We start from the raw sequence: 19,956 nt of genomic DNA, 5'->3' as shown, positions 1-19,956 counted from the left end.
GATCCTGAGACTGGAGTCATCTCTGTGAGCCTCGCTTTCGAACGCAACGTTTCGATACGAAATATTATAGAAGCTGTCAGCTGTCATGCAGAGTCAACCTTCTCCAATTTTTACCTCAGTGATTTAGCGTAGCAGAGACAAACTTTGGATCTGGCAGGGTCGGTTCAAGCAGTACAGACGGCCACCGTTCCCAACTAGACATCAATCAACACAGCCTGTTAGATTCGCTGGATTCACCATTGAAAATTCTTTTGGGTGAGAAATTTCAACTTCATTTTCTCAACCATATGTGTCCCAGGTCATGGGATCCGGGGCTATGTTGCTTGTACGATTAGGAGAATGGGTTATCTTTCACATGGTGAATCCAGCCACTCATCCCCAGGATATCCAAGGTAGAGGTTGGATGCTCAGCATCCCCTCCTCCTCATCTTATTCTTCTAATGTAATGTGATTGAGGAATGTACTCGAAGGAGAAAGCAACTTTTTAAATAAATTATATTTCTCTGAGAATACTAACCGAATCACATTACTTAAAATCCCTCCCAATCACCCAGCCATGCGAGCATCTGCATTGGTGACTCTCTCAGCTAAAAACTAGTGACACCTGGTGGCATCAAGGGGAGGTAATGGGCAAGAGTTATTGCCCTTTGTCTATCTAACAATTGACAGGATAAAACGTTTTCATCTTTCAGCAGTGCTGGATTCTCGAGGGAGCAGGCTAATGTTCCTAATGTAATGTGATTGGGTAATTATTCTTGGAGAAACACAATTTACTAAACATTTGCTTTCCTAACCATCATTAGTTTCTCCCAGCCTTAAGTGGTCACTGCAGCATATCAACAGTTGCAAAGATATTGTTTGTATAAAGACATATGATGTGAATTTAATTGTTTTTTTCAGTGTTCGAGTCACACTGTCAGTCCATCTCGAAGGTGTTATTATGTCAGGAAGTTTGTGTCCTTACAAGACAGGGTCAAAGAGATTTGTTAGCTGGATTGTGGACAAAATTATTGTTGTGTTATCACATTGAAATGGATGTCTCTTTATGTCCATTATCATTATGGTCTGCGGTTACTAGGTATTTAAAATTGACAGTAAAGGCAAAATTTCGGTTCATAGGTAAAACATAATACCATGTACAGCTTCTTTTGATTCTCCATTAATCAGAGACCACTCACATAGGCAGACTGCCTTTTAATCTCATCCAGATATCACTTTCAAAGGGTGAACAGCTGTTCCCATGCTGTCTGCACAAATATACAGTCCTCTGTTTAGTCATATATAACCCATCAATTATGAGTTAAATTAGTGTTTAGTCATGGTGCACAAAGCAAAGATCAGTAATTAGTTTAATTCTGTAATTATTTAATTTATAGGATACATTAAATTGAAAAGGATAAAGAAATCTTGTGTGGACAGAACAAGATATGTTCATTAACTTATGATTCTGTTGAATAGAGCTCATAAAAAAATCATGATAAATTCACTAGTAATGTGTGTGCGTATGTAAATTGGACCTTAAAAATACCCTTAACAATTTTTAGTCATATTGCTATGATTGCTGCAGCATGGCAGTTTATACTGATGTCTAGTACTAGGGCATCATGCTGCAAACATGTAGTATCATGTCCCACTCAGTCACATTATCCTTACACTTGGATGACCAGTCCTAACACTAACCTCTTCATGCTGAGTGCCAAGTGAGGTTGCTGCTAGTACCATTTGTGGAAGTCTTTACCATGATTCTGCTGGGGTTCAAACCTGCCACCTCCTGCATCAAAGGTGGATGCTCTAACCACTTAGGCCACCAGAACAGTCAGTGTGTGTGTGTGTGATTTAGATTTTTAAAAGAAATTAAAAAATTGTTCAGTCATATCGCCACAATGTCTGCAGTCTGACAGTTTATAGTGATGTTTACACTGGGGCATCATATCACAGACATGTAGCATGATGTCCCACCCAGTCACATTATCCTGACACCAGGCTGACCAGTCCTAACACTAACCGCTTAATACTGAGTGCCAAGCAAGGCATTTGTTAGTACCATTTTTGTAAGTCTTTGGTATGACTCGGCCAGGGTTCGAACCTGTGACCTCCTGCATCCAAGGTGGGCGCTCTACCACTAGTCCACCGGAGCGGTATAGAACGGTCAGTAATAAAAGTAATAATAATAGTGACATTTAGTACATAATATTTATTCAAAAACCAATTTTGAATGGCTAACCCGTCTACAAGTCACCTTTGTACCAAGCCCAGATATGCCTTTTCCCACAGGTGGCATACATAGAGACAGAAAGAGTCTACTCTGTCTTGAAAGTAAAAATGATGTCCTTTGCAACAGGTGGGTGCAGAGATTTATTTCTGCCATTATTTAGTTTAAATTGCAGTTTTAAAAAAATGACTGTTGAAGGCAGATGTTAGATGTTATCTTGCTACAGGTAGGGTTAATTAGCTCTGTGTGTGTGAAGATAAATATATATATATATATATATATATATATATATATATATATATATATATATATATATATATATATATATAGAGTGAGAGAGAGAGAGAGAGAAAGACGGAGAAAGAAATACACACACATATGCACACTGACATTTGTTCAAATTTTTCATACAATGTGTATAATATGGTGCAATGTAGTATTATCATCGTGATGAATGCAATTTTCTTATGCAGCAATAGATTGCCTCTGATGCAGAATTTGCACCATGGCCAACTCATACCAAAGACTTATACAAATGGTACTAGCAGCTGCCTTGCTAGGCGCTCAGCATTAAGAGGTTAGTGTTAGGACTGGTCGGCATGGTGTCAGGATAATGTGACTGGGTGGGACATCATGCTACATGTCTGTGGCATGATGCCCCAGTCACATCACTTTAAACTGCCACACTGCAGACATTGAAGTGATATGACTGAAAAATTGTTAACACCTCCCAGTCCTAGCTCTAACCTAATAAAGCTGAGCCCCAAGTGAGGCAGCTGCTAGTATCATGTTTATAAGTCTTTGGTATGACTCAGTCAGGGTTCAAACCCATGACCTCCTGTATCAGAGGCAGACACACTAACAGAGCGACAAGATAAAGAATGAAAAGTCAACATAAATCTACAAAATATACACATTTTATTTATTAATTGAACATATGTATATAAACCAAAATCTTATACACAATAATTAAAATGTCCGAAGACCTGATTGGTCTCAATAAACACTGTAATTTTAATACAGAGCAATGTGGAAATCATGTTTTGTGTGAAAATTACTACAAGCAAATAAAAAAAGTAACATCTTCATATTTATATAAGTGGAAATATGCTTATAAATTCAAAATAAATGGACTCCATTTTAATTTGTCCAATGCTGGCAATATTGAACTACTTCAAACTGGATTCCTTAAATGTAAGCTCCTCTTTTAAAAAGTTGCAAATCATTTGTGTATTGCCTTCCACATTTTCTCAGATACCTAGCAAATTCGGGTCTATTTTCTTAGAAGAACATGGGTAAAGCAGAAACTGAGGAATATCTTTAATATACTAATGCATTTCATGTTAACTGTTTTGAAATCAAGCTGACAAGTGGTGAAGGTCAATTTGCACCGGCTAAATAATAATGTACACTATTTCTTTGTTGATTCTTCTTTTCATTTAGCTAGAAAGTTAAAACATTCACATCTAAGAGCTTTTAAAATCAACATTATCTGGGGCACTGATGTACACACTGATGGATTGATAGGCACATGCATGCCAGTGATCACTTTGTCAAGCTTCCATTATGGTAGACTGCATAAAAATTGAATTTATCAAATAATGTACAATTTTACAAAATAACGGTTCACCATGTAGTGTACAGACTGATTTGTTTGGTTGATTTAAAATCCACAACTGGTTCTCAGCATGCAGTGTACAGACTGATTTGTTTGGATAATTTAAAATAAATGACTGGTTCGAAGCATGCAGTGTACAGACTGATTTGTCTGGATGATTTAAAATCCATGACTGGTTCTCAGCATGTAGTGTACAGACTGAATCCATAACATTCATTATTAAAAAAACCAAAAACATGCTCAAACAAAAAGGAAACAATATTCATCCTGAATTTTATTAAAATATCTAATAATAAACAAATAAGAAGTGCAAGTGCAACGTGAAACCAGCTTATATTGTGTCTTTTTAATTGATGTCTTCATGTGCTACAAGATTTAGTTAAAACAAATTCACACATCGAGTCACATTAAAAGAAAATTCACACATTGAGTCACATGAAGTAAGTGGTTTGATGATAGTTTCCTTGCCTTTTACTAAAGTATTAAATACCAGAAATGTGACAAGAAAAGTCAGGACATTTATTTCATGGTCTGATATTACTAAGTTTCTAACATATTAAAAGCACCTGTAAGGCACAAAAAGTTTTAAACCATCTTTTCTGGATAGGCAGGTTGGTAGATGTATAGAAAATAGTTATGTTTGATTTCACTTACAATTTCTAGTAGGCCACAACAATCCTGAAACATTGCTTTTTTTCATACTCAGAAGTGTAAGTAGATTATCAAAATTCAAGTTTTATACATACAATACTGTGAACCAATTTTATTTGTGGATATTCAAATTTATTGTACCTTGATTCAATCTATGATGCTGCTATCACATTTTGTGGATATGCCCCTTTTTGTTGCAGCTACCATATTGTCTCTATCATTTCATACTCAAATTTTTTTTTGCACTATCAATAGACATCAATTGTAATTATTTTCTTTTGTCTAACATTTAAAACAATTTTTAAAAACTAGGTTGATTAAAAAAATATTTTTACCATATAGAAATTTGAAAGAAAGAAATTATTAAAAGTATAAAAAAAACTTACTGACATGACAGAATAAACTAATTGATTCTCCTCCCAAATTCCACAAATATGAAAGAAGATTTATAATATCTACATATATTTTCACATCTGTTATTCTTTTTAACCAGACTGGAGCTGTTTCTGAACAAAATCAGTTTGTAAATTAAGTTCTGATTTGGACAGATTATGTTTATCACTTAAATTCATACTAAACATAAAGCCCATTTCTAAGAGACAAAATTATATGCAAGATCAAAATAATGAACAATGATGTGCAGAATTCTTGATGAGGCAAATGGCAACTGTGTTGCCTTATATCTTGGTACCATGCTATCAAAATTTCATTACTCAAGTCAGAAGCTTTGTTGTCTAGGCACTATCTCTGAGTATTATTCGGTACATATCTGAAGTGTGTTCACATGGTAACTGAAAAAATAATAATAATAATAATAATAATAATAATGATAGTGGTTCTCTTCTTGAAAGGCCACTCTCAACTACTGTAAAGATATGCATATTTCATATTGCCACCTCTTCAATGCAAAAGGGCTGGTCTTATAAGAGAGAGATCAGTATAATAATAATAATATAACAAATGTCATGGTGCTGCATGATTATTACTCATACACATCATGATCAAATGGATACAGTTCAATTTCCATCACTGTTACCCATACAACTCATGATCATATGGGTACAGTTCAATTTCCATCATTGTTACCCATACAACTCATGATCAAATGGGTACAGTTCAATTTCCATCATTGTTACCCATAAACTCGTGATCAAATGGGTACTGTTCAATTTCCATCATTGTTACCCATACAACTCATAATCAAATGGGTACAGTTCAATTTCCATCATTGTTACCCATACAACTCATGATCAAATGGGTACAGTTCAATTTCCATCATTGGATTTTCCCAGATTGGTGGTCTGTACATGGGCATGGTACTTTCTTCTGTTTGCCTCACCTAGATGTAACTTCAAAGTGTTCAGCTATTTCTTCCCCTAACATGAGTTTGTTTAGCTCAAAGCAATGAGAAATCGTTTTGTATTTCTGCTGTTATCAATTTTCAAGTGCATGCAAACACACACACACACACACACGCACATGCAATCATTATCAAAAGTTTACCATTAAATAAACACATTTATTACCAGTGTCAAATACATTGATCAGAAAGGGCTTTCCACGCAGGTTAGGATGTATGTAGGTCTGGCATGGAGGAATCAATCTGATCATAAACACAAATAATTAACTTGTGTTAACAAGGCATAAAATGTAGGTAAATGTGACCTTTATGTGTTTAGTAACAGAGATGCATCTAATTATCAATTTTCATTTAAATAAAGTCATCCTTATTATATTTATTATTATTACTGAAATGACAAGCTTTATGCACAACTTTAATAGACTTAATAAAGCATGAGACCTCGTTTTGCAAACAGCATTTATATAAAATGCATCCACTCACAAAGTTCCCTAACTCTAGGTAGGACAGTGCATAACACCATGTGGCCTTGAGTTAACTGTGAAAGCTTAATCAAAGGCAATATAGTAAGAGCAATGTTATCATCATCGATTTCACTAGCATGAATATTACCTGAGAAATGAACATTGAAACTGAATCTCAGTTAGTGAAGCATAAAATATCCATTGTGACCTAAGACTAAAATGTGGGAGTATGCTAATCAAGATGGATCCCCTAGTTTCATGTTTCCAGACAGGACAGTTCACCACTCCCTCAATAACTCGCGCCCTGATAACTCGTGAACCCAGTTATAATGTGGGGTCAGGCGAAGATCCCATTTTTTAAATCCAGAAAATACCCCAAAAATTAATCCCTATTTGTTGAACCTGATGTATCGCTATTGAAAGCGGTAGATAGGACCTGGTAATTTTAATCAACACTGAAATATCAAATTAAAAAATAGGTCGTACAATTTTCACATTTTACATCGCATTTAGCCCTATGTAAGGAAATTCTGATCAATGGAAATGTCACTCACGCCCAATGGAGGCAGTACTTTAATTAAAAAATACAAATTAAATAATTTTTTTATCAACTGAAATTTGTGTTCTAGTGCTATCTTTTAGTTCCTTTTAAGTGTAATCGTCATAAATGTAATGTGTCTTCTTGTAATTAAACGTAAAATGCATCAATCTACCACAACAGCTATATCTGCGAGCAATTCTCTGAAAACCTAATTAAATGCTGACTGTGTTTTGATAACTGACTTCCGGAAGTATTTGTTGTACTTTTGCACTGAATTAAAAGCTGAATCTTTTGAATCAAGTAAAGGAGGTGGAATAAAAGAAAAGTTAAAAGGCATGAAAATCCTATAAACTTAAAATCTAGCGGCACCGGTCATATGTCGGGTGAACTCATTTCATTTGATCAATCGAACACTTATAAATGTTACTGTGTTTTTACGTAGATGATTGTCTCATGAAATAAATGTCGCCTGTTTTTGAAAAAAAAAGTATCTTGTTTGGTGGTGTATCAACAGTTAGTCTAGTTCCCTGCTCCATGGACTCCCGATTTGGCAGGATAATATTAAACACCACTACGGGAAAAAAACTCATCCAAGAAAACAAAAAGCAGTCACATAATACACAGATTTTTTGCGTACACGTGACAATTGTTGAAACCAGATGGAATGATCTTTCATATGTTTGACAATTTGAAAATGTTATTTAAACAGAATAACGAACAACTTCATTAGAAAAAGCGCGTTATTAAAAATTATTATTGTGATTGTAAAATGACGATTCAGTTAATAAACAGCCCAGTTGCCTAATGCCGCTCTCGCTGTTAAAGCGATTTTTTTCCTCAATTTTTGGAGGTCCCTCGGTAACTCACGCCTCACTTATAGTGTGGTCTATGTTTGTGGACCCCGTTGTGCACGAGTTATCGAGGGAGAGATGTACGTAGATAACATGCCAAAAACTTACACTGTCAAAGCCTTAAAATGTGATTAATAGGTCGCACTGACCTTTTTTTGGTATGAGTATACTACTAAGAGAGATGTACATAAAGATCTATTAATAATCAAAGACTGAAACATAAATCAAATTATACCAGTGTTCTGAAACGTGAAATACATGTCACAATGTCTTACTTTTAATATATGGGTGTAAGACTGGTACTGCACAAACATGAAATATGCTACCAAAATGTAAAATGTAGGTTACAATGACCATCTTTTTATGTTTTAAGGGTTTGGAACTAACAGGGATGCATACAATAATTAGGTTGTTGTTGTTGTTGTAGGGTTTAATGCCATTTTTCAGCACACGATAAGACTATACATGGTAGCCAGTATTAATGGTGGAAGAAGAACTTGGGAAAACCCCAGAAAGAACCACTGATCCATGAGAAGCTACTGGCAAGCTTTCTCAGATACCCATATTGGCCGAATCCGAGACTCGAACCCAAGCAGACAGAGGTGAGATGGCAGTGATTCGTATTGGAGAATGCTTTAGACCACTTGGCCACTCGCGGCCCCCAATAATTACGTCTGCTGAACCTGGTACAGTGTTCAAGAATTAACCAAAGTCAGTAAGACATGAAATTGGGGTCACAGTGACCTACTTATGTGAAGAAGGCTGTAGCAATAATCAAGATGCATCCCCTCACCAAGTTTCATACATCTTGGAATAACAATATGTATACAGTTCAACTGCACAAACTTCACCTAAGCCAGTAAAATGTGAAATGTAGGTCAATGTGAGGGTGTGGTACTAGCAGTGATGCAAATAATGATCAAGTTTGATGAATCTACCATGCAGAAAACTTGAAAATTTGACTCAAGTCAGTGAAGCATGAATAATAGCTTACGGTAACACACTTTTATTAAAGCAGTACTTATCAAGATGTATCCCCTCACCAAATACAATATGCAAAATACTTGTTTGATTAGGAGCTAAATTTAAAAACTTATCCAAGGCCAGTAAAAATTTAGGTCACAGTGAGCTTTTCTGGTAAAGTGTTGTTGTTGTTGCTGTAGGGTTTAACGTCATTTTTCAGCACAAGATAGGCTATACATGGCGGCCAGTATAAATGGTGGAGGACGAACACAGGAAAACCCTGGTAAGAACCACTGACCCAAAAAAAGCTACTGGCAAGCTTTCATATATAACCAAATTGGCCAAATCCAAGACTCAAACCCATGCAGACAGAGGTGAGACGGCAACATTCCTCAATAGTTAGCATTTTTAGAACATCTTGGCCACTCAGGGCCCCAGTAAAGTGTGGTACTAATGGAGAGGCATATAAACATCTAGTTTTATGATTCTAGCATGAACAGAGCTTAAAAAAAAAAAAGTAAGAAAAGCATGAAATATAGGCCATAGAGACCTTCATCTGCTATGAGAGTATACTGCTCATTAGGATGCATTCCATCACAAAGTTTAATAGTTCCAGGTATAACAGTATTGAGACTGTGCAAAATACCATGAGAGAAGTGCAAAAATATAACCAAAAATATGCAACTAAAGTTGACCCTCTCATCTCCCTCCTCAGGAGTTAGGTGCTACAAAATCTCATCCACACTGATGCCCTGGAGTGATGGAAAAATAATTATTGATATTCAGTTAGGGTGTATATATGTTTATGTTTCTATGCATACAGACACAGCTGCAAATGATATCACAAGAACTACTCTCTACATCTTAAAGCTGAACAATAAATGGAGAAGAGATCAGCAGTTAAATGAGAAAGTATGTATGTGCAGTGTGACCCCACTATAACAAAGTAGCTGGGGTCCATAGAACCTGACCGTGTTATTGACCAAACCATGTTATAACCAACCAAGTCAGTTAGCTGAAGAAAATGATGCATTTACCTAAAACTTGGTGGGCGCAGTGGGTGGGTAATAAAAGCATACACAAATATACATGCTTTTGATTAAATGAAGACAAATCAGTTTGAAAACACTTGTATATTGACAACTTACATTTGTGTATTACAATCCATATTCCATTCACATGTTATAAACTTCACATATGACTCACATCCCTTTAGAAAACACCAATAACACATTTATAAACAAATGGTAGTCCTTATTTCGATCTATATCCAATTGTCACTTAACAAATCACTACAATTGTAGCAAGTAGCACAAGTCTATAGCTGTTGACATGCTACATGTACATTAATGGCCTAGATTTTGGTTAGCTGGAGACAGTATTGTCTTGCCAAGGCTATTCAGGGGATGAGGCTATTGATATGGAAATGAAAACTTGAACAAATTAAAAAGTTTAAGAAAATCTTTGCAAGATACCCCACCTTCAATTAACTTGATGGCCATATATCTATGGTTTCAAAAGATTGGAAATTTAATTTGCATTTTAATCTGCATGTAGCGACCATAAACATATTTTTTTCCCCTGCAAAATGAAACTTCCATGACACAATAAACGTGTTCCAGTCACTTTGGGAAATGCAACAATCCACCATGCTCCAGTGCTTTTATTTAAGCTTGGTTCTGACTTCCTTTGATGAAAGGTTATTTATTTTATTGAAGATTGTAGTCATCTTTCTTTGATAAGGGTACATGTGTTATTGAAGTTACCACTAAAGGCCAGCTTTGGAGGACCAAACAGATGTCTGTTTACTTATTGTGGCAGCAACATCAAATAAATATAGAACATTGACTGAGACTGAATTTTTTTCTTATCTGCTTAGTATTTATACAGAATGATCAGTGGTTCAAAGGTGATCAGTTTTCTTTGAAGTTTCAGCAAAACTTTTTTTCTGGATACATTTAAATAACAGGGATTACTACAGAAAATATGAGCGTTCTCAAGGATTCAATTCTATGAGTGAAAAGATGAGGAATTTTTCTTACATTCACATACAGAGGTTGGTAAAATTAAATATTTTAATTACTAGCGAGTGGCTGAAAATCTGACACTATTTTGTCTGAAAGTGCCATTATAAGATAGGGTCTCATTTGGTTGATCTCTGAGACCAGAAATGTTTTTAAAAGAACTGTTGAGATCTCATAGCATACATTATTTAGGCCAGATGTCAGAACAAGCGGATTATATATCAATGCACTGTTAAGATGGTTTGTCAATATGAACAAAGAATTAGTTTATCTAACAACAGATAAATTCCAGTGCAATTTATATCAAGTTTGCAGCTTCTTTTCATGATGCGTCTGAATTTCTTCACTCCAAACCCAAGATTGTACATACAAGTTTAAACAGTCAATAATGTTGGGTGAAAAAATCACAAGATGGTATGATTTTTTGCAGTAATGAATATAAATCATAAATGCAACATGAGTGAAGCCCAAAATGATCAATGAATAAACTTTTTACACGTTAATTTTCACACTTTCAAGAAGAAAAATTTTTTTTTCAAGAAAAAAAAATACATGTACATGAAATTGCAGGAGTTACACCATGATCTCTTCCCTAAAAATGATAATAAACTTTTTACGTTACTTTTCATACTTTTAAGAAAGACAAAAATTTCATGTACGAGAAAAATAAATGGATATGACATTTCAGGAGCCACGCCACAACCGTGTTATATCCAAATTCGTGTTACAACAGAGCATGCTATAATGGGGTCACACTGTAGTAGCATTTTATGGCACCTCAACACAATAATGGCTACATGGTACCAACAAGTTCAAAAAATGTAAATATGAACTGCACAAAAAATTGCAAAATAATAAATATAAACTGTAAAAATGTTAAAGTCTGTGAAATGTAAAAAAAGAAAAGGATAATGGTAACCAATGTTGCCTTATCATTAACATGTATGATTCAAGTAAGAGAGAGAAAGAGATACAAACTACTCTGAAAGAAATCAATTTACAAACCGTTTTTCAATAGCTTCGTTCCGAGTCATATTTTGACTCAACATTCTGGAAGACATCTGGTTCATATGCCTGGTTGGGATATACAGCTGAATATAATTCATGACCTGCAATGGATGGAACCATGTGTAAAATAAAGAAAAAACCCTGTCCTGCATTTTTTTTATATCTAAGTCTTAGGTTTTATGTAGGAAACAATACTCATTAGACAAATCAAAACTTTTCAAGGAAACATTTTTTCGGTCAAGGTGGATCCAAGTATAAATGTCTGATAGCTGATTTTCAGTGGTCAACCCCATATCATGACAAGCATTTTTTGTGTTCTGTTGTAAACAAAATGAAAAACAACCCCCACAAGATATTTTCAATATATTTCTTGAAAGACAGCATAGAACTGAAAAGCATGAAGGAATTTTTCAGGCTGTAAACTAGAATTGTTTCATGGAACTAGAGTGTCCTGACACACCGTACCACAAATCTTTACCAGTGTGCCTCAGGAATGGAAGTACAGACAAATGGACAAGTGTAACACAATATGATCCAAATAATGTCATGCTATGTTGTAAATATGTATGCGTGAAATTCCAATTAATACTGAGCATTTTTTTTTTGGTTATCTATCAGTGCCTCATACCTGGTTCAACAGTTGACTGCATTTTCTCCCCCTCCTCATAGTTTTTCACGTAGCATAGTAATACCAGCTTTCTGATGGGCATACAGATGAGCAGGGCAGTGGCATTTACAAAGTTAGCGATGGCAATTGCTGGATCTCTGTAAGGAGGTTTGGCACTTGTCGATACGATCATCCAGACCAGGAAACACCCAGCAGTGCATATACAGGACAAAAGAATCCAGCGCGACTCATAGTAGTTGCTATCGCTGTCCCATGACAAGGCTGCAAAGATGGCTGTTAACAAGATAAGGACCATCACAAATATCATCGACATGACAAGTGATACGTCGTAGAAGCCATTTGGATCACACCACATCCAGTCATGCCTTGTGTTTTCAGACATTTTTGTGGCTGCTGGATTCTTAAGGATCAGCCATTCTACAGGGATGATTACTTCGATCAGGATGATTCCCAGTGCCATCACAAAGAGGGAAAGGCTGCTGGTAAGGCCCTTGTACTGACGGATGCTGTATTCGGTTTCACTGAACCTAAAGTTGTCCACAGATTTAATGAAGAGAGCAGCAAAAGCTATTGCATAGACAACACCCATACAGAATCTTCTAGCACCACAGGTTTCCTCTGAGGCAGGATAGAAGAATGCGAAGTTGATGGCATAGATGCAGAGGATCCCAAAGATGAGTAAAAATCCAAGAGGTGTCGTTCCACCATGGATGGGATATGCAAACAGGAAATAGAAGAAGAGAAGAATTCCAATAAGAAGACCCAAACAGGTTAGAATGGCCACAACTATGGCCCAAATTGGCCAGGTATAAACCTGCTTCCCACTTTTGTCATCATAGAAGAAATAGTTTCTTGGTTCCTCTTTTGTGTTGTACTGCAGCTGACCCTTCTGGGATTGAGTCTGGCCCCCAATATTAACAACACAATTGCAGTCCATCCCTGCTGGACAGGCAGACACAACTTTACGGAAACCTTGGTATGTACTTAAATTCAGCGCACCTCGGATCTCTCTTCCAAGCTGTAAAAGAAGGAATTAAAGAACTGAGAAATATTGATCAGTACATCAATAAACTATGTGATGAAACCACAGTTAAACTACAAGCAAAGCTTCATTTTAAATTAGCTTGAATTGATCACACACTTGTTTAAAGCATCATCTTGACTGTCCACAACACACAGACCCTAATCTCAGAATTACTGTCAAACCTATAAAAAGTAAACTGCATGATTGTAAACCAGTGCAATGATAATAATGTACTTTAGCACTTAAGAAAGGTTAAATGTGGTAAAAAAATCAGTCATCAATAAGGAACGTTAATGGGGTAGAAAAATACCATTTCATGTCTAATCTACATGTACCCAATTATCAATAAAGAATTATTAATGTGGTAGAAAAATGCCATTTCATGTTTAATATGCATGGTATCTAATCATCTATAAGGAATCTAGCAGGAAAATGCCACTTCATGGCTGTTATGTATGGTACCCAATCATCAGTAAGGAATCTGGTAGAAAAATGCCATTTCATGTCTAATATGCATGACATTTAATCATCAACAAGGAATGTTACATATCACAGAAAAATGCCATTTCATGTATAGTATGCATGTGATAATGTGGTCAACAAATGCCAGTTTGTCTAGTGTGCATCTACATGTGGGAGAAAAATGACATCTCATGTCTAGTGTGTATGTGATAATGTGGTAAACAAATGCCAGTTTGTCTAGTGTGCATCTTACATGTGGGAGAAAAATGCCATTTCATGTCTAGTGTGTATGTGATAATGTGGTAAACAAATGCCAGTTTGTCTAGTGTGCATCTTACATGTGGGAGAAAAATGACATCTCATGTCTAGTGTATATGTGATAATGTGGTAAACAAATGCCAGTTTGTCTAGTGTGCATCTTACATGTGGGAGAAAAATGCCATTTCATGTCTAGTGTGTATGTGATAATGTGGTAAACAAATGCCAGTTTGTCTAGTGTGCATCTTACATGTGGGAGAAAAATGACATCTCATGTCTAGTGTGTATGTGATAATGTGGTAAACAAATGCCAGTTTGTCTAGTGTGCATCTTACATGTGGGAGAAAAATGACATTTCATGTCTAGTGTGCATCTTACATGTGGGGGAAAAGTGCCTTTTCATGTCAAGTATGTACAGCCACAAAAAGTTATTATATGTGCCAACACACAACACACTTGCAATAGCCTCTACACTACCATAATGTTTGTGGATAAAATATAAATCCTGCCCAAGATTTAATGTGCTGGTAATTATAGTTTTGTCAATTTAAACCTGCCAGTGTTTGTGAACATGGGTTTAAATATTAACAGTGCTCTCAACCTATGCCTACCTCTTTATAGAAGTAAGTCCCAGTGGTCATGTTCTTCATCAGCACATTCACTTTGTAGCCACTGTCCCAGTAACGTTCCGTGGTGAAGTTCAGATGGTACTCTTCATTGGGCTTCAGCACCAGACTCTTCTCCATCTCCCATTTGACAGCCAGGATGCTCTTGAACAGAATGTCTCTGGAGTTTGCGACATTCTGTAAACACTCTGTGAACGTCCACACGGTTTTACAGTAACTGTTACGGAAATTATACAGACCTTCCCCAAGGGAATATGTGGCAGCAATCATATAGAGAAGTGCTCTAGGTGGAATCAAATTTCTGTCAAACTTCAAGTCAGTTCTACATGGCACTGTGAACTCACTCCTTACTACCAATGCATTTGGCAAATAGCACTGGAACCAAGCCTGATAAAATTCGTCAAACCAATTATCTGGGATAAAGCTTCTTTCATTATAGTTTAAGGTTTCCAGCCATTTACCAAAGTCTTCAATTTCTGCATTTCTGAATTCTACAGTAATGGAACCAAGCATTTTATCCTCAAAACCCTGCACCGGGAACATCAGACTGCCCCAGATATCAAGTCCTATAAACCTAAATTTATCAGCAACACCAAGTGCATTAGCAGCCAAGGTGATTGTTTGTGGTTTGACACTAACTAACACCACTACATCTGCACCATCTTGTGCCAGTAACTGCTGAACAACCTCCTTTCCTTTCTCAATTGAGGCTGTTTCTGAAATTGCTATTGCCAATCCAATACAGGTTGAAGAACCAAGATCTTCAATACTCTTTCTGAGGCTTTGTATTCCCACTCTTCCGACGGGCTCCGTAGTGTAAACAACAGATATATAGTTCCAACCCATCTGCTTCAGAATCTGTGCAATTACCCGCATCTGATTCTCATCAGGGGGAACAACTCTGGCTAAATATGGATACTTTTCTATGTTATTGAACACCGAAGAAGTAGCGGTAAAGCTAACCAATGGCATTTTTAGTGGGGCAAGAACACGGTTTGCAGCATCTGTATTTCGAGAACCAGGAGTAATAAATCCAACAATTGTAGAATTATCAATTATGTCTCCGCCTGTATCAAAATCTGAATTACAAAGCTTTCCCTTTGACAACAAAGCATAAACATCCTGATCTGCTCTCAGAGGGTTCCCACACTGGTTAATCACCAGACCTCGCACATTGAATGCTCTATCAACTTTATTCTGAAGTGTGTAGAAGAAAGCAAGGGCATTCAAGAAGCCAGTTTCATGATAAATTGCACCACATCGGTATGTGTATATCCCACCAGCACTCGCGTGGGTATTCAAGAGGGCGACGATAGTGGCAGGGTTACTTGCTGTGCTTGGTTGGAGCATATACCTGAAAAAGAAAAATTAGTTCTAATAAACTACCTGCACATACTGCAAATGTTGATTTATTGTCAAAAAGCTGTGTATTCTACAGTTAAAGTATTGAGATGCTGGCTGCTAATCCAGATCACCAGAATTCACATAACATTGACCATTTGTTCAGGTCTTGACCAGACATGGCCCCTTTCTGTTCAGGACTAAACCTGACATAGCCCTTTTTTGGTCAGGTCTAGACCAGACATGGTCCCTTTTAGTTCAGGTCTAGACCAGACATAGCCTCTTTTTGTTCAGATCTAGACCAGACATGGCCCCTCCTTGTTCAGGTCTTAGACCAGACATGGCCCCTTGTTTCAAGCCTAAACCAGACATGGACCCTTTTTAAGAAATAAACAATAGCTGAACTTTAAAAGAGTTTACTCTAATTCCTGTTTTTGATGTTGAATGATTAAAATGAAAAGAGTAAAATTTTGTTTTTAATAATATTATTTCTTCTCTTTAGAATTTGTGTAAGAGTTAAATGGGACTTACTGCAAATCTGTGACAGTACCTTTTCAAACACACTTTAGTGATTGTAAGCTATTGGAACAACTGTCAGTCACCTGTTTTGTTATACATGTATTATGAATACGTCAGGCAATGCTTCTTTGCAGTGAATTGCCATTTCTTGTATCATTATATGATCATTACATTCAAAAAAAGATAGTAGCACTCATGCTGCATTCAACTAAGTTAATAAGTTAATAAGTTGAAAGATGTGTAAATAATAAAGAACTGAAAATATGCAAACCAATTTCAGAATTTTTCACTTCATTTTAACCAAGATAATGTCTCCTTAAAATTGTAATATACAGTAAAAGCTGTTAAGAACACCCAAGCTGGTGTACAAGATATATCCTATAATGGCAGGTGTCCTTTGTTTAGTGGCTTTAATGTGATCATGAAATTAAGAATCAGAGCTCATAAATATCCTTTATGAGCAGGTGCTCTTATTATGGGGACATTGTTTCAGGCAGGTTTTGATGAACATGAGACAAAGACACACTCCTTGGGTTTTAAACTTTCTCATGTACATCTGAAAAGTTTGGATAATTGAAGTATCACTATATATATATATATATATATATATATATATATATATATATATATATATATATATATATATATATATATATATATATATATATATATATATATATATATATATGTGTGTGTGTGTGTGAGAGAGAGATCATGAGAGATACTGACAGTCTTATTTTTGTTTAATACATCACAAGTTTTATTGTACTGTGTAACTTAAGTAAAGCATGTCCAGTGTCTTGCCCATATACACATCAAGGCAGCCTCAACTGGAGATTTATATAATTGTGAGCACAATCAGAAATAACCCTTAAAATTAACATCATCTGAGACTGGATAACAGTAACATCATATGTGTTTCAATATTAAAAGAAAGTCTCAAAGCTAGGTTTTATGATTCCAGGCAGGATGGAACCACCACCATTCTAGGCATGAGTCTGTCATATAGCCATCATGTCTCTCTCTTTTGCAATGTACCTTGAGATGATGTTTCGGACAGTTGGGCATTCCGAACAAGCATCTGGTTTATTACAGCTACCATCCCATGTTGGCTTGTATGAAGGATTGGTCAATGTTAGCATTGCTTGGTTAGAAAAGAATGCCACCTGTAGAGGAAAATAATTACTTTTAAATAACTGTTACCATAAACAGGTTTTGAGCACTTAAAACATCTGTGATACTAGTACATAAAATAAGACATGAAACTTTACACAGAAGAATAATACAATTAAAATAAAAATCTTTACGAGTTCATTTTTCCCTAAGTGACACAAAATGAGACTGGGAATATGAAAATTCAAATCAATTTTAGAACAAATCAGAGAAGTAAAACTGAAAAGGCACATTAATCCATACTCACAGACAAAAACAGAACAAAAAAGGAACAATTATCTGTACTTACAGATAAAACAAAATGACACAATTACTGATACTCACACAGACAAGAACAGAACAAAATGACACAATTATTGATACTCATACAGACAAGAACAGAAAAAAATGACAAAATTATTGATGCTCACACAGACAAGAACAGAACTAAATGACACAATTGTTGACACTCACACAGACAAGAACAGAACAAAATGACACAATTACTGATACTCACACAGACAAAAACAGAACAAAAAAGGAAAGGAACAATTATCCATACTTACACAGACAAAAATAGAACAAAATGACACAATTATGCATATTCACACAGGCAAGAACAAAAGACACAATTTTACATACTAACAGACAAGAACAGAACAAAAGACACAATTATGCAAAGTTACACAGACAACAACAAAACAAAAAGACAATTGATTATTATATTGAATTGGTGGCAATATTGTCTATTTAAACAAAACAGGTGTAAAGGTGACAGTGAGATGGTGTTCATGTGTGATAGTATCACCATTACAGTGTACAAATGTAGAATTACCATGCACACATAAAAGTCATGCCAACCAAGACTAGAACTATGTGAACATAACATGCACATTTAAAAACAAACCACATACACTATTTTGAAAATACAACAAAATGTACTGACATAAATTTGCACATACATATACCAACTCACATCTAACGATTTAACCTCACCCCATCCAGTCCCATTGTGTCCAGCACTCCCAATTCTTTTAGTACTTGTATTGCCTACACCCTCAGGTCTAGTGATTTCAATTTATGTACTACTTATGATGCACTGTTTCCATGGTAACAAAAAATAGTGAACATGGAAATTTGCAGTTATCAAAATGCATCTCAATACAACCGGCTTGATCTGTGTACCATGTCTGACTGAACTACCTTAAACAGAATTATGCTTCAAAAACAATACTCACTGCCATGATCATAGTTGGACAAACGACCTAGTGAGAGCATTACTAAATATGGTAGAGGGGGAGATAACAAGGAGTGGACATGCTGATAGGTAGGCATTACACTGATGATCCAGAATGTTTTACTATGACAAATGTTTACCAAAAAAGAATGCAGAATGTTTTTTCTGCTTGAAATGGCCAACTTTTAAGTTTTTCTAAATAACAATACTTTACTTGCATTCCCTCACCCACCTGACCTGATCTGCCATTGATTAGCTCCATCTGATCACAAGGTGCCCGACATTACTCCTATGTACTTATTTATGCCTTACATTAATCTATACACTACTTTTATCTGCATTTATAAATCTGTTCTGCAAGTCTGTCTGTCTATCCATAATTGGGAATATTCCATTCTCTTGCAACTCCCACCTCCACTTCCCCTTGCAATACTTTATTACCAGTCTTTAGTCAATTATATCAATAATATTCCGTAAGAGTTTTCAGACTGCATTAGAATTTTCTTTCCGACTTCCTGATTGACAAATACTTTTGCTTTCTGAGTTTTACTATATCAGTGCCACCAAGAAGTTTTTGACTATTTTCACATTTTACTTTGACAAGATGTTAGTCCACTTTGTGTAATGCATCTGATTTTGGGGTTCCTTTTCTAAACTGCCAAATTTCAGTGACACTGATGCAATCTAAGTATCATATTTGATTCTGGGGCTCCTCTACTAAAATACATTAATCAACCTATTAGTATCAAATCTGATTTTGGAGTTCCTCTGCTAAACTGCCCAATTTCGGTGACATTAATCAACCTAAATGACTCACATCTGATTTTGGAGTTCCTCTGCTAGACTGCCAAAACTGTATGATGTTAATGCACTCCATCCCATTTGATTTTGGGATTTTTAGCTTGAATTGGAATTTCTTGCTTAAAAAAGTTTGCAAAAGACATCGGATCATCTACAAGTGCATCATGGGAAGGCAGACTGGTTTGAATGTTGTTTACCTATAGGTGCACACAGGCA

General features: G+C 35.8%; 1 protein-coding gene across 1 annotated transcript in view; it reads right to left on the bottom strand.

The window, feature by feature from the left end:
- Positions 1–3,113: 3,113 nt before the first annotated feature.
- The window catches only part of LOC149777237 (uncharacterized), a 105,298-nt gene continuing 88,455 nt past the window's right edge, over positions 3,114–19,956 (bottom strand). The window contains exons 14-18 of the mRNA XM_089941977.1: positions 17,589–17,716; positions 14,676–16,044; positions 12,321–13,338; positions 11,690–11,793; positions 3,114–5,272 (exon numbers count right to left, since the gene is read on the bottom strand). Of these exons, the coding sequence (XP_089798103.1) occupies positions 11,696–11,793; positions 12,321–13,338; positions 14,676–16,044; positions 17,589–17,716 (2,613 nt within the window). The 3' untranslated portion in view covers positions 3,114–5,272; positions 11,690–11,695. The remainder of the gene's footprint in view (positions 5,273–11,689; positions 11,794–12,320; positions 13,339–14,675; positions 16,045–17,588; positions 17,717–19,956) is intronic.

Source organism: Sinohyriopsis cumingii, chromosome 18 (assembly GCF_028554795.1).
Source record: "Sinohyriopsis cumingii isolate HCF-2022 chromosome 18, ASM2855479v2, whole genome shotgun sequence".
NCBI classification, from domain to species: domain Eukaryota; kingdom Metazoa; phylum Mollusca; class Bivalvia; order Unionida; family Unionidae; genus Sinohyriopsis; species Sinohyriopsis cumingii.
Note: the sequence above shows the minus strand (reverse complement) of the source record. Positions and strands in the feature narration are given on the sequence as shown.